This window comes from Linderina pennispora, assembly GCF_002104995.1.
Source record: "Linderina pennispora strain ATCC 12442 chromosome Unknown DL89scaffold_18, whole genome shotgun sequence".
Lineage (NCBI taxonomy): Eukaryota > Fungi > Kickxellomycota > Kickxellomycetes > Kickxellales > Kickxellaceae > Linderina > Linderina pennispora.
In genome coordinates, this window is record NW_024468266.1 from 20974 (window position 1) to 34528 (window position 13555).

Sequence of the window (13555 nt, forward strand, 5' to 3'; positions counted from 1 at the left end):
AATCCAGTCGTTGATATCGCATTCGGCATCGGCTGTCTCGCTGCGACTGTCGGATGCGAGCACGGACCTGCAGCGCAACGAGCACCTGATACGGTTCCTTTTGTGGTCGCAGTTCGCCATGCCGCTGTGGTTTGTGTTTCTCAACGTTGCCATCGCAACCGACTTTATGCTCACACAGCTAAAGCAGTGGTCGAGGGACAAGGTCGAGCTGGTGCGCCAGTGGTACGTACCAGTGGCCACCGGTGTTGCTTTTGTGCTCACCCTGCCCCTGCTCATCTACCACTCAGGGTACCAGACCAAGCCAACCACATCCTTCTCGGTGCAATTCAAAAGCAAGCGTGCCGCCACCATCTACTACATCATGGCCTTTGACCTGTGGGTTGCCTTTGGAATCATCTACTGCTTTGTCATTATCCTCTTGGTCGCAGGCAAAATGGCCAAAAGCATTGCCCTGAGCCGCCGGTACCGCGCCCACCTCGCCCGCGCCTGGCCTTCTCAGCTTGAAAATCTTATTGTCACCGACGTCGACATTATTTCCGCCAGAAGAGGGAGACAACAACGCCATTGAGCGACAGCGCAGTACTCGGGATATTCGCGGCGATGAGTGTTACCGGCAGCCATAGTAGAGTGCCTCAATCACGGAGAGTCGTGGAGTTCATCGATGTTGAACATGTCCGCACATTCACCAGCAGCAACGCGGTGGTATCAGAAACATCAGGCAGCCATACAGAACCAGGAAAAGAACTGATGAAAGGCACACGGTCACCAAGCACCGGTCATTTATCCCAGCTGCGACCGGGTGAATTATCCTCAGATACACCGTGCAGAGGAAATCGAAATGGCGGAGCAGACTCGCACCACTGTCAAGCCCACCGATCCAGGTATTATCATTTGAAAATGCGCCTGGCGACACATTGGTTGATATGGACGATAGGCTGCTGTCAGCAATCCAGAGCCTGCGCATATCCAATGTATCTGGTACCACTAAAGCCGACAAATTGCTCTCGCAGCTTCCTGCCCCACGGCAAAGCGTACAGACTGATATGCCCACTCAGCAGACACTCAATGGCATCGACGAGTACATTTCCCCGACTAGATGATAGCACTGGAAATCGAAGCAGCAGAGGCTGAACTTCAGGCTCCTCAATGTCTATGCCAGTGGCACAACAGCTATTCGAAATTCCGCCTACAATACACTTTGCAGCACACGCCAATGACCATCACGTCACGGCCACTGTGCGCGTTGGACGCTATCCTCATCCGGTAGTAACTCTGGGACCAGCAGTCCGCACACAAATCCTCGCAATGTTCGTCAAAACCGACGGCGACCGAAACTGCGCCTGGAGAACCTAACTGCTCCTCTGCATTTCCGACATAGCCGCACAGGTATGCATGGGAATTCACCCGGAAAGCAACGCGCCATTCGCTATCTCACCTATGGTGCTGGTGCGCATGCTGCTCTACCCACTGATTCCGATCTGCACACTGACTGTAATGTGTGTGGTGCGGTGGCTCTATTTGCTAGCCAAGATCTCGTCGCAATTCATTCCATGTCAACGAGGCGTCGGGCATGCTAAAGGCCATGCAGGGGTTTCTGTGCCTAATCGTGTTCTTACTCAATCCGGCACTTAACCGCTCCTTCCGTGAGATCAGGAAGCGCAGTACACCTGTGTTCTCTGATTAATGGGCCATTCTGCTGGCCGAGGGAGGTAGGTAACCCAAGTTATCCTCGTTCCATATAGCGTCAACATCGCCAATGACTAGACAAATTTCTGCTTGTATAAATTCTATTTACTAAAAACCGTGCTGAGTAGGCACACAACTGCATGGATCAAGGACAGGATGGCCCGAAAGTGATAGTTGAGGCTAATTACATTGCGCCGTTCCCCCTAGTCGTCCTCGGAATACTCATCTTCTTCGTCCATGTCGAAGGGCCACCACTGTCGTCCGCACTTCTCAATTACCGCAATGCATCTCCTCCCCTTTGCTCCATTGCTAGGATAGCGCCATTGGGAATTCTGATGAGGCTCCATTCACAACCTGCAGTCTGGAAAATACCAATGCCTACATATAATTGCGAACCACACGTTAGGCATTGAATGCACAAATCTACAAATGTAGTGGACAGCCATTACGTCACGCATGTAATTACTATTCTGTGCTTACCTGCGTATTAGTGGGGTGAGCTTATAGCGCTGTAGCCGACTACCAGCGGGTTCCGGTATTCAATGGCACCCAGGAGTGGCGTGTCAAATCCTACATAGCAGACTGGGAGTTATAAGCAACAGCATAGCATGATATAAATTGTGGTCTATGGCCCTCCACGCCAGCTTACCTTTGACAGTAAACACGATCCCAAGCAAACGGTCATCAAAGAATGAGACTCCAGAAGCAATAATAGGAAAGCTCGATACAGTGCTGCCTTCACGAACTTGCACAGCTAGTTCTATCGCTGCGGTTGACGACTGCTCGGCGATAGCAGAAAGGCACGATATCTGTAGGGTCCTTCCATCTCTCACAGTGCTTGCTAGGTACACCTCAGGCTGCTGGATGTGTGCTACTGCTGACCTTGTGCATATCCACCAACTGTTCGCCTTTGGATCCGTTTTCTGTGTACAAGGGAACGTGGTCCGCATCCCACTGAGAAACGTGGCTCAATGTTTTAGACGACCAACTCAGTGCCTCATCAATAAGACTGCGAATGGCATGGAGAGTCTCCTTGGCACGTTGGCGGAGCATACAAGCCAGCCTCTTCGTCAGGCACACCAGTACGCTGAAGAGCCTGTTTAAGGATATCCCTTGGAGTGGAAACACGAACTGAGAAATCGGCTTGGGCTCCGAGCTGATGGAGCTTCCTGCCCCTGTAGTAGCATGTTACGACCAAAACATCGATATAGACGTCAACTAACTCTCGAGTTTCGTGCTTGCGATCCATGAACACAATGTCGGATATCGAGGATTCTCTCACATACTCGCTTTGCGGTCGACGGAATGCGCTGCGAATGAATCTGAGCAGCAGCCTGTAATCAACATGTGGGCGCACCGGTCGCGCACCCTCATCCTCGTTGCGCTGCTCGTCACGACTCCCAGATCTGCTGGATCCCCCATTCTGCCAGATGATATCCTCAATAGTTAATAATGCCCAGTCGACAAATTCCTGATTCTCCCGCTGCTCTTCACACACAGCGAGCATAAACTCGTCGACACGAGAATACAGCCAGGCGAGCACAACGACCACCCTCTGCAGCTGACAACAGACACGCTGCTTCCCATCGCAGTCATCTGTATCAATTTCGGTGTTGACTATGCGCAGAAGGTTGGTGACTGCTAGCATAGTGCGTTCAATAGCCGGCAGTGCGTGCTGGTAAGCGAGTCTGGTGATATCTACCGCACCTAGGACGTCCTGCACTTTCCCAGCTTTTCAGACGAGTTATCTTAAACTTGTTCAGCAGGAACTGCGACGATGAATCCGTGGCACGGCCAGTCACTGCAAGACGAGTTAGTTCAGCTTCAGGGCTGGTTACCTCCTCGATACCATGGTCTCGCAACACACTCTCAAAGCTATCGAGCAGCGTTTGGCGTGAAGACCCTTCATTCCGGGTCACACATTCCTTGGCAATCGATTCGATAACATTCCCCAGGTGCAAGCAGAGACCTGACAGGTGCGCAGATGATGAGGCCAGCTCGCTCAGCAGAGGCGATGATACCGCCAGCAACGACGTGTCCAGGATAGACAGCTGGCTTTCGTGTCTGTCGTTGGAACTGGTCACAATAAACAGCTTTCTGGTGTCACTGCTGATACAAGCGCGCACCACTGTGCTGTCAAGGGTTGCTACCCTCTTTAGCGGCAGAGCAAATGTCCCGTAAAGACTCATCCAGACTGTGCCGTGGCTCGTTACAGCAATCATAGCTGTCAGGTCCTCTGAAGTCGACGGGTTGATGTGCCCAGGGCCGTCTTCGCCTTTTCTCAGCGGAGCCAGCCTTGGCAATGAAAGCTGCATATCCATAGTCTGGTTAGGCATATGGCTATTGGATTCAGAGCTCATGCATTTGACCCACTGCAAGCTCACAACACGTTCATCGTCGTCGAGATTGATCTTCGCCTCGTGTATGATTTCGCCATGTGCCGGCTCGCGCTGTACCACTCGACCATCGGCATAGACAACTGCGATGTATCTGCCTGCAGGGTGCCATGCCAATGCGCTGACAAGATCAGGGTCTGTAGCCGATTTCTTGGCATCTGGGGCAGCATGTCGTGGGAGGTGATCCTGTGGGAGCCGACGCCATACCGTCTGCCCACCGCTTAGCCGCACTAGACGTAATGCATGGCCCTCCGGGATAGCAAGAACATCAAGTGTAGGGCACCACTGTGGCGAAGCTGAGACTGCATGTTTGAGTATGTTATCAGACCGCAGACAAAGCGTATTTTTATCCGAGAGTGACTGGAATCCGTTTGTGCTATATGGTTCTCCAGATGGAGATAGCAGCAATAATGGTGCCATGGCAATAATGAAAGAGAGATAAGTGCGTGAAAGAGGTTACAAGGCTGTGGTTCTGGTTGTTGGTGAATATGTTTTATGAAATACTTCTGGTTTAAATAGGAAAGGCTGCACTTATGGTGAAGGTGAGTCTTCAGGCTCCGTCGGTAAAACCAGCCCCTCGCTGATTTTGTAGTAGACGATAGTCGAATCGTTGTCGATAATAGCAAGATGAACACTATATAGCCATGGTGAAGTTAGGACTAGTTATATGTGTGTCTACCATGAGAGTTTAAGTATGCTGTCTATATTTCTACTAACCTTTCTAGACTTTCTGGCGCAACGCATGTCTGACAATCTCGAAGGATATCGCCTAGAAGCTTAATCGAAATGTCTTCTGCTGCTGATACCGGGACAAAAATATGCATTTTTTGCTTATTTGTGGGTGCGGCAGATGTAAGTACTGGTAGCTGTGTATTCTCTAGCACTTCCATCTTGACGCTGTCATGTCGCTGTTCTAGTTGCATTTTTCTCGATTAGTCAATACCCTCTGGCTGCACATGTGTGAAGTTGAACTCTGGAAAGCTCTTACCGTATTTGACGTTCATGTATGCCTGAAACAGTATTCGAGCACGACGCGGGAACTGCCCACACATTGATGCAGCCTCCTTGAACTACTGTTGCATGTCCATTTTAGTCGTCCATCTCATCAAATACACATTATGCACTAATATATCTTGCCTTTGGATGGGAGTTCATTGTGAAGTGCAGTACATGTTCAAGACACACAGCGCTTTTATTGAGTCCTGTTCTAGGATCTCATGAGCACCATATAAATCTGACAGATATTATGGCACACGCGCCTAGGCACAGGAAATAAACTTATGTTAGGATGAGTGTAACCCGAGGGTGAGTAGTCAGGGGTATTTATACAAAATATGCTAAGCTGGGATATCGGGCAATGTATTAGAAGATCGAGCCTTCAGCTCTATCGTTCAGATCCAGCCCCAACTCCTTTGCCCTTCGTGCATAGAACCCAAGGGCAGATCTCTCGGGAATCTGACCAGGTCCGCTGGTGTTTGATTTTAGCTCGAAGCAAAGTACATCGCCGACTAGTATCTGCGAAAACATGAACGTGCGCTCCGGATCCAGCCTATTGACCTTGCCTGGGCCCACCTCCTCATATACCACAAACGAAGCTCCTAAATCAACTTTGGCCATCTTTCGCACTATCGAGAAGACTGACTTGACCTTCTTCTCCAGATCCACATAGAGCAATCCAAGCCCAACAATGCGGTCCAGCTGGCGGTTGTAGAATTTGATGCAGATAGCACAGAGATCCGCGGGCTCGGTGAAGGAAAGAAACGCGCGCGGAGTGCGGATTTCGCCGACTTCACAGTAAAAGCGCGCCAAATGGGGATCCCGCGAGTACATGTCAACCACTTCGCCTAGGGTCTTTTCTGTGCGCGACTCGATTGTATGGTTGCAGCGGATTGTGCCGTTGGGCCGCTGCACCAGGAACCAGAGACGCATGGATGCCTTGTTTACATGCATGCACATTGCATAAAGCTGGCGCAGCTCGCTCAGCAGGTAGTTGGGCGGCAGCTCCATTTCCAAGGGCTGTTTGGCTGGCGGTGAGGGCGGGCAGTCAAAGTTGTAGAGATCGAAGCCCTGGTGAGTCTGGAAGTGGGCACGGCCGACAATGCGCACGGATATCATCTGCGGCTTTTGCTGCTCTTCGGCTACTGGGTCGGTCAGAACTCCCGAGTCCATCGTCTCCTCTGCCTTTGCCTCAGGACCACTAGAGCTGGTTTGCGATACAACGGTTGCAAGACTCTGGGTATCTGTTGCTGACACTTCACTCAGTGGGCGATCGTTCAGCTGCAGCTTCGCAAGCGGTATGTTGTCGTCTGCATCACCCAGCGATGTCATAAGGGTAGACCGTGCTCTGAGCGCCTGGTTGAGTCGCCACGATTCATTGGAGTTGATAACAATATCGCGAAGGTCGTCGCGAATATACATCAGCATACAGACCCTGTCAGCCTTGTTGAATGGGACCAGCGGTTCTCCTCGTGCAATCGGCACAGGATCAGGCTCGTGATCAAGGGAGAGCACATCGTACTTGCGGATCGGCACCACTGTGTGCTCGCCAACCCAGAGCCACTTTCCTGGCGGGCCAGCAGCGATGTTGGAGACAAATACTGGCCTTCCTGCACCACGTACTGTGTAGTAGTATACGGCGTACAGCGAGTATGTCCACGTCTTTCGGGCCCCAGCGTCATTGGGCATAAACTCGCTGAGGTCTATTGTTTCTGGATATTCGAATCTGTTTGGGTTGCCAACCACCTTCCTTTTGACGTGGTCCAGCTTGAATCTGTTCAAGTGGATGTGCAAGACCGGTGGAAAGCTTTCAAAGCAGATGCTCTGCAATGCGTTGACCCGTTCGCCAGGCTGGAGACCCGGAATGTCCTCTGGCCGCATCTGCTTTGTCTTGCAGTACTCGTCCAACGCGCTGCTCAGGCTCCCGCCGTCCCCGATCTGCAGCGCAAGATCAAAGTACTCGTCTACTCTGGTCTCTGAAAACGGGATATCGGGGTACGCAACAGTCCGGCGTATCTGACCAGAAAATAAGCGGCGAGCCATGCCCTCGGCAACAGTGTCCAGGGTGGCATCAGCGATTTCTCGGCGTACCGCACCACAAAGCTCACGGGTGTGCGTGGCGGGTACTGCGCCAATGCTGTTGCTCCTCAACACCTCGACCAAGATTTGGTGGCTGATCGGCTTCCCATCGCCAACCTCAAGTGCCTGGAATATCTCCTGTGCCGCGCGCACTATCGACGATTTTGCGTCCTTGTCGAATGTTGGAACCGCATAGATGTCATTGCGGAGCATTCGCATGTGGTAGTACGTCTGGAGCAGAGAGTTCAGGAACGGGTAGTCTGCAGTACCCGTAGATCCAACTGGATCGGCCGACGGGTAGACATCGGCTTTATCTACATCTTCCCAAAGCGTACCGGCTTCATCCTCGATTACGCGCACATACGCGCTGATCCGCACGCAGTTGTTTTCAATGATCGGCCGGCCGTGCTGGTGCTGGGCTGTGTGCAGGCGATTCTGGTTGGCAAACTCGGTCTGGCCCATTTGGATCTGCTGTGGCGTAAAGCGGACCTCAAAAGCCTGCTTTTGGTTGTACAATGGGTCTGTGAAATTCGACATGACGAGGCTGAAATACGCACACAGATGGGGGACAGAGCCGTCGGTCTCAGTGGGCATGCACATGAGGTACAGAGAGACATGACTACCAGCGTGGCCGTCGTTCCTGTGGACAGTTATCTGAAACTCCTGGCCCGCAGCCATAAAGGTTGGACTGCACGCGGCACTGGGAAGGCCAGTCCAGTTGTCGACTTCCCAGTGATACACGCTATGGCCCTCTTCGACATATCCTTTGTATAACGGCACATACTCATCCAGCAGCCTGCGGTCTACAGAGGGTGTAGCTGCATGTATCTTTGAATACGTTTCCCATGGTCTAAGCAATAGTGCGGTGCCTGCAGTCACGTACCTTCAGCCGAAGAAAACCGCTTGCGTACTAGTGGCTGGGTTCCCTGCTGTCTCTGGCTAGCAACTGGGGGTGGCACGTATGTGTTTTGCGACGACGCTGGGGCCGGCGCCGATGAATACAACCCCTCGTACTGCGGGGGAGGACCAAGGTCACCATGGTAAATATGAGACATAGGTGAAAAATATGAATTCGAAATGAGGGCAATGGCGGAAGAAAACTGCAGTTCCGCCCTTGCCCACCCAACGGCTGCTATTTATAATAACCCTGTGATTAGCTCATGGGACGCGGGTGTGCGTGCCAATATTTCTCTCAGCCTGACGCCAAGTCCAGTGCTGAGTGATCAAAATGTTGACGGATTGCCCACTGTTCCGTTCTTTTCTTTAACCAAGACTACGCATGACATCATACCACGACCGCTGGCTGGGCTAGTAATCTGATAATCAATCTGTATATCTTAATACTATTTCTTAGGCGACTGAGTCTTCGATACCTACCATTTCTACCAGACTTATGGCGCTCGCGATGCGAGCTCGGCTAGTCAGTATGGTTTAGACAGTCGATAATGTGGCAAGGAGGCTGCTACGGGGCTTCATCGCCTGAGGCCGATATACTATATATGTAAGATGCTAGTGGCACTGAATGTCGCCATTGCGATTTCGGCTGGATTCTTTGTGTGGTTCCAAATCCTCATGGTTCTAAGAACCCATGGATCAAGACTCCTAGGCCACAATGGCCAGCCATATTATTCCAGGACGGGCCGGCGCCACTACTTAGACCGGACACCCGCCTTTTTCACCTGGTGATTCCTCACTCCTTCTTCCATATAGCATATTTCATACGTTCCAATATACGTCGTGGAAAGGTGCTTGGAGAGTAAACATATTCCAGACAGTTGCAGGAGCCTATCTATCCAAGTGTATCGCACCTGAGATACAGCACATACTAATCGAGTCATACATCGCTTCGGAACTTCTGACACTTCGCATCATTTGCTCTCCTAGAAGCACAGCTGCAAAAGTTGAAAACCAGCAACCCTTGAAGGCCAATAGCCATAGTTACTTTCAGGTGGTTAGGATAATTGAACTAGATTAAATATGGCATTGAGATATTTGTTATGTGCCGGCTGAGGTGGGCATCGCTGCCGAGATATGGCCAATGACTGAGATCGATAGTCGCTCTTTTTTCTTTTCCTTTTTCTCTGTTTTCACATATCTTCATATCTCCAAAAACCACATAATGGCAAATCCCCAACCACACCGGTATCAACTAATATCAATACTCACCTACCATGTTGTTATTTGCGACAATACAGTGAGTATATTTGAGTGTGGTGATGTATGAGAGCATCTGGTACATTGGGCATCGCCAATGCATAATCTGGAATAATTAGAGCAACAGATCATCCAGTAAATCAGGATGTGTGATTACAAAACTTGGTATTCTCCAACTTTTTTTTTTTCCAGCTCAACAACCTCTTCAATCCCTTTCAGGCGACTCTCTCTACTTTTCTACTTGCACATTCACTATTGTTTTAAAATGGTCCTCCCGGCGACGAGCACAAACAACGTCAAAGTATACACGGTCTCGGGCAGCAACCTTTCGCGGAAGATCCCCGAGTGGTTGGCGCGGCGCAAGCGGCGTGAGCTGCAAAAGGACATCGAGTGGACGACACGGATCGAGCTGATCCAGGATTTTGGGTTTCCCGAGGCCTCGATGCGCATAAAAACGACCAAAGACGGTGAATTCTGTATGGCGACGGGCGTGTACAAACCACAGATCCGCGTGTACGAGTTTGCGCACATGTCAATGAAGTTTGACCGGCACACGGACAACGAGAACATTAACTTTCTGCTGCTCGGCGACGACTGGACAAAATCAGTGCACCTTCCAGAGCGACAGGTGTCTGGAGTTCCATAACGAAGGGCAAATGCTGCACCGGGTACGGATTCCCAAGTTTGGCCGTGACCTGGCCTACCACTCGCCGTCGTGCGATGTGCTTGTGGGGGGCGCGTCAAGCGAGGTGTACAGAGTGAATGTCGACCAGGGAAGGTTCCTGAATCCATTCCAGACGCAGAGCTCGTCAGGCATCAATGTGGTCAGGGTGAACCCAGCGCACCAGCTGTTTGGGTTCGGCACACAGGACGGGTCGGTCGAGTTCTGGGACCCGCGCGCGCGCAACCGCATTGGTGTGCTGGAGCCAACGATCGCGAACGTGATCCAGCCAATTGATGGGACGCGCAGCGGCGTCGAGATCTCGGCGCTCGAGTTCCGCGACGACGGGCTGGGCGCGGCAGTGGGCACCTCGTCTGGCCACGTCCTTCTCTACGACCTGCGGCAGACGCGGCCGTGGCAGATCAAGGACCAGCAGTATGGGTTGCCAATCAAGACGCTGAAATGGCTAGAGCCGGTTAGGAACACGTACAGTGGCGAGTCGGCAGATACGGAGGGGGCGAAAGATCCTGAGCGCCGACTCCAAGATCATCAAGCTGTGGTCGGTGGAGTCGGGCAAGCCGTTTACGTCGATTGAGCCGCCAAACGACATCAACGATGTGTGTGTTGTGCCCAACAGCGGGCTGATGTTTGTGGCCAACGAGGGCATGGAGATCCAGAGCTACTTTGTGCCGCAGTTGGGCCCGGCCCCGCGCTGGGCGCACTTCCTTGAGAACCTGACTGAGGAGATGGAGGAGACGCCGCAAAAGACCGTCTACGATGACTACAAGTTTGTTGTGCGCAAGGAGCTCGATGCCCTGGGCCTGTCGCATCTTGTCGGCACGCCTGTGCTGAAGCCGTACATGCACGGGTTCTTTGTTGATCTCAGGCTCTACGAGCGTGCCAAGGCCATTGCCAATCCGTTCGCGTACGAGGAGTACCGGCTGCGTCGCGTCCAGGAGAAGCTGGCCGAGGCCCGCTCCAGCCGCATCCGCGCCACCACGAAGCTCCCCAAGGTCAACCGTGCCCTTGCTCAGCGTCTGCTGCAGCTACAGAAGGCAGAAAAGTCCAAGCGCCAGGAAGAGGACGCTGAGGACGAGGACAGGACGAGGATGAGGAGGTGTCGCGTGGAGGTAGCAAGCAGCGCAAGAGGGCCAAGGCCAAGGCTGCTTCCGCCAGCGCTGTTCTCGAAGACAGCCGGTTCACGGACATGTTTGCCAACCCCGACTTCGAGGTTGACGAGGACGAAGAAGAGTTCAAGCAGCTGCACTCGCGGCTGCCCAAGAAGGCCCGCAAAAGCCAAGCAGCAGCCGTTGCTGATGACTCGAGCGACGACGACAAGGCGGTGGAGATCCGCCAGGGCGCCATGTCGCACAGTATAGACGACGAAAACTCGGACGACGAGTTTTACCAGTGACGACGCGGCCCGTTTCCTTTAGAATACAGTTCCTTCCATTGCAATCAAGAACGCATGCAGAAGCCGAAACGGCAGTATCATAGCTGCCAAGTCTGAGCTCTGCAAAGGCTGTCTGAGCATTCCTCTTTTTGGCCCAAACAAATAGAGCAGGCAGAGTGCACCGTTTAATGGCCTCTCCTCTGCTTTGATCCGTCCAAGTCTGCATGGGACGAAAAAAGTGGAGCAGTAGGTTGAAAACATCCATGCCGTGTCGCCCCGTCAGAACAGCCGGTCATGCTGAGCTGGCTTGCCTGCAGATCTCGCTGCCGCTTGTTTTCCTCCTGGGGCTGTATACAAAAATGTGCTGCTACGCCTTTTCTCTTCCCCGAATATTTTCCTAGTTGCACACGCTCCCATTTTTCTCCCTCTTCTTCGCTCCGGGCTTGACACTTTTGAATTTATATTTTTGCTCACTATTTCTTGTTGCATTTCGCCTCAGCCTACTCCTCCTGCCTGCGCTCCCGTGCTAGAGCGTTTGAGCCAGCTCCTACCACACGAACGCACAGCCCAAACCACGTATACATAGATCGTAGCGACGAATATCCTGGGTCCGCGTGCATATAAGCGATGGTGACGCACTTCCTGTCGCCCCTACGGACACTCAAAAAGAAAGCCCGTGGGCGACTACACGGCAACAACAATAGCTGGAGCGACTTCGAAGACGATGACGATGACGACTCCATTGTCAACGCGTCAACAAAAATACCCACAAAGTCGGACAAGGCAAGTGTAGACTCCAATACTGGCTGGTGCGGAGAGTCATGCCTTTTTTGTGTTGTGGTCCGGCCCACACTATGTATACTTGCCCGAAAGGTTTTCGACAACTGACCGCATTCCGGGCCATTCTCCTCTGGGTACTTTATCCATATGTAGGTTACGGAAATATGCATATGCTGCGGGAGGTAAGGTGGAGCATGGGCTCAGAGCACTCTTTGTGAGTAAAGCGCATTCAATGGATTGACTCCTAAGTTCCTTTATGTAGCAAGACAACCATTCCGCCGACAGTAACGTGCTACAAATGCTCGGCTTGCGAAACAGTCAACGACCTGCATCCAATGGAGCGTATAGAAAAGATCATGGAGAACGGGCAGCTCAAGACGAAGCCACGGATAGCCCCGCCACCATTGACCCTGGATCGCCTCAAGGCTGGCGTCTTCGCGTTCAAGAAGCACCCGGAGAAGCAGAATCTTCTCGAGGCAATGATCAGAGAGTCTTTTGGCAACTGGGACGTCCTCAATGTGTCGTTTCCGAATGGCAGTGAGGTGACAAGCGACGACCCCGGCATTTCGCTTGTCGAGGTGCGCACAGCATACAAAATTATTCTGGGACTGGTAAGTTGCAGGCTGATTGGGGATATCACTGGTCTTTGGGGAGCAAATGACGTTCTAAAAATACAAGAGCCCGCTGTTGTGTAGCCGCCGCCCTTTATTCGGGCATTGATGACGGGAACGGAGCAGATTCTACACAGACCAGGACGGTAAGTAGACGGACCGTGGCACAGAAAGCTGCTTCCTGGCATCTAGATCGACACAAATTGCACATCTGCGGTACCAGACAGCCACCCCCACCTTTTCGCAGGCATGCTCTGCGGAATTCCTCCTTGTCGATTATTTTTGGACACCCAGCACTAACACCGAAGGATGTGCTACTAGGCGGCTCGAGACGAAGGATGACATCCGGTTCCTGCTCATTATTGTTGAGGTAAGAGGCTATTTCTGTGCACAGCCGGCCCATCTCATTCAACGGCGCTTGATCTACGCTTGACATTGCGAGTTGCTGGCGATTCTCAATCTAAAAATACCTACACTATCCCGCGCACAACGTAGAATCCGCTGCTTCTACAGCAGAATTTCCCGCAAGAGTCGGCATACCACCACCACATTGCCAAAAGCATCATTGGATTGCTGGCCAACCTGCCAAACTCTGTCCACTACACCCTGGTTCTGTGGCTCACCCAGCACAGCACCTCATCGCTGAGCCGCAAAGTCGCCCTGGTCAACCAATTCCTCTCGTTCCGACTCGAAAAGTATGACCGCGCGCGCAAGCGCAGCCAGGCGACGCAGCGGCCCGTGCCATTGACATCGTACTCGTCGCAGTCCAACCAGACAGAATTGCCAGCGTTCCAGCAGC

At 52.2% G+C, this 13555-nt stretch overlaps 7 protein-coding genes across 7 annotated transcripts; 4 read left to right on the forward strand and 3 right to left on the reverse strand.

Moving 5' to 3' along the window:
- Positions 1–10: 10 nt before the first annotated feature.
- DL89DRAFT_307431 (uncharacterized protein) lies at positions 11–568 on the forward strand (the record flags this gene model as incomplete). The annotated part of the gene is made up of 1 exon (XM_040890916.1): positions 11–568. A coding segment is annotated over one exon (558 nt), but the record flags the coding sequence as incomplete, so codon positions are not given.
- On the forward strand, positions 439–1411 carry DL89DRAFT_75030 (uncharacterized protein). Its single transcript, XM_040892043.1, has one exon. The coding sequence runs from the start codon at positions 601–603 to the stop codon at positions 1129–1131; it is 531 nt and encodes a 176-aa protein (XP_040740066.1). The 5' UTR covers positions 439–600; the 3' UTR covers positions 1132–1411.
- A 795-nt stretch (positions 1412–2206) lies between these two features.
- Positions 2207–3066, forward strand: DL89DRAFT_75032 (uncharacterized protein). The gene has a single exon (XM_040892044.1). The coding sequence runs from the start codon at positions 2314–2316 to the stop codon at positions 2788–2790; it is 477 nt and encodes a 158-aa protein (XP_040740067.1). The 5' UTR covers positions 2207–2313; the 3' UTR covers positions 2791–3066.
- On the reverse strand, positions 2989–4538 carry DL89DRAFT_74992 (uncharacterized protein). Its single transcript, XM_040892042.1, has one exon. It carries the CDS (start codon positions 4500–4502, stop codon positions 3342–3344), a length of 1161 nt encoding a protein of 386 aa, XP_040740068.1. The 5' UTR covers positions 4503–4538; the 3' UTR covers positions 2989–3341.
- Positions 4539–4588: 50 nt separating this feature from the next.
- On the reverse strand, positions 4589–5253 carry DL89DRAFT_270407 (uncharacterized protein). The gene is made up of 4 exons (XM_040888691.1): positions 5220–5253; positions 5071–5152; positions 4800–4995; positions 4589–4716 (listed from the first exon to the last, which is right to left on the reverse strand). Exons 1-4 carry the CDS (start codon positions 5235–5237, stop codon positions 4614–4616), a joined length of 399 nt encoding a protein of 132 aa, XP_040740069.1. The 5' UTR covers positions 5238–5253; the 3' UTR covers positions 4589–4613.
- Positions 5254–5426: 173 nt separating this feature from the next.
- Positions 5427–8246, reverse strand: DL89DRAFT_270409 (cysteine proteinase). Its single transcript, XM_040888692.1, has 2 exons — positions 8041–8246; positions 5427–7960 (listed from the first exon to the last, which is right to left on the reverse strand). Exons 1-2 carry the CDS (start codon positions 8210–8212, stop codon positions 5445–5447), a joined length of 2688 nt encoding a protein of 895 aa, XP_040740070.1. The 5' UTR covers positions 8213–8246; the 3' UTR covers positions 5427–5444.
- Positions 8247–9530: 1284 nt separating this feature from the next.
- Positions 9531–12686, forward strand: DL89DRAFT_279248 (WD40 repeat-like protein; the record flags this gene model as incomplete). Its single annotated transcript, XM_040889565.1, has 6 exons — positions 9531–9939; positions 9995–10447; positions 10497–11007; positions 11103–11373; positions 11585–11611; positions 12464–12686. Exons 1-6 carry the CDS (start codon positions 9577–9579, stop codon positions 12684–12686), a joined length of 1848 nt encoding a protein of 615 aa, XP_040740071.1. The 5' UTR covers positions 9531–9576.
- Between the last annotated feature and the right edge of the window lie 869 nt (positions 12687–13555).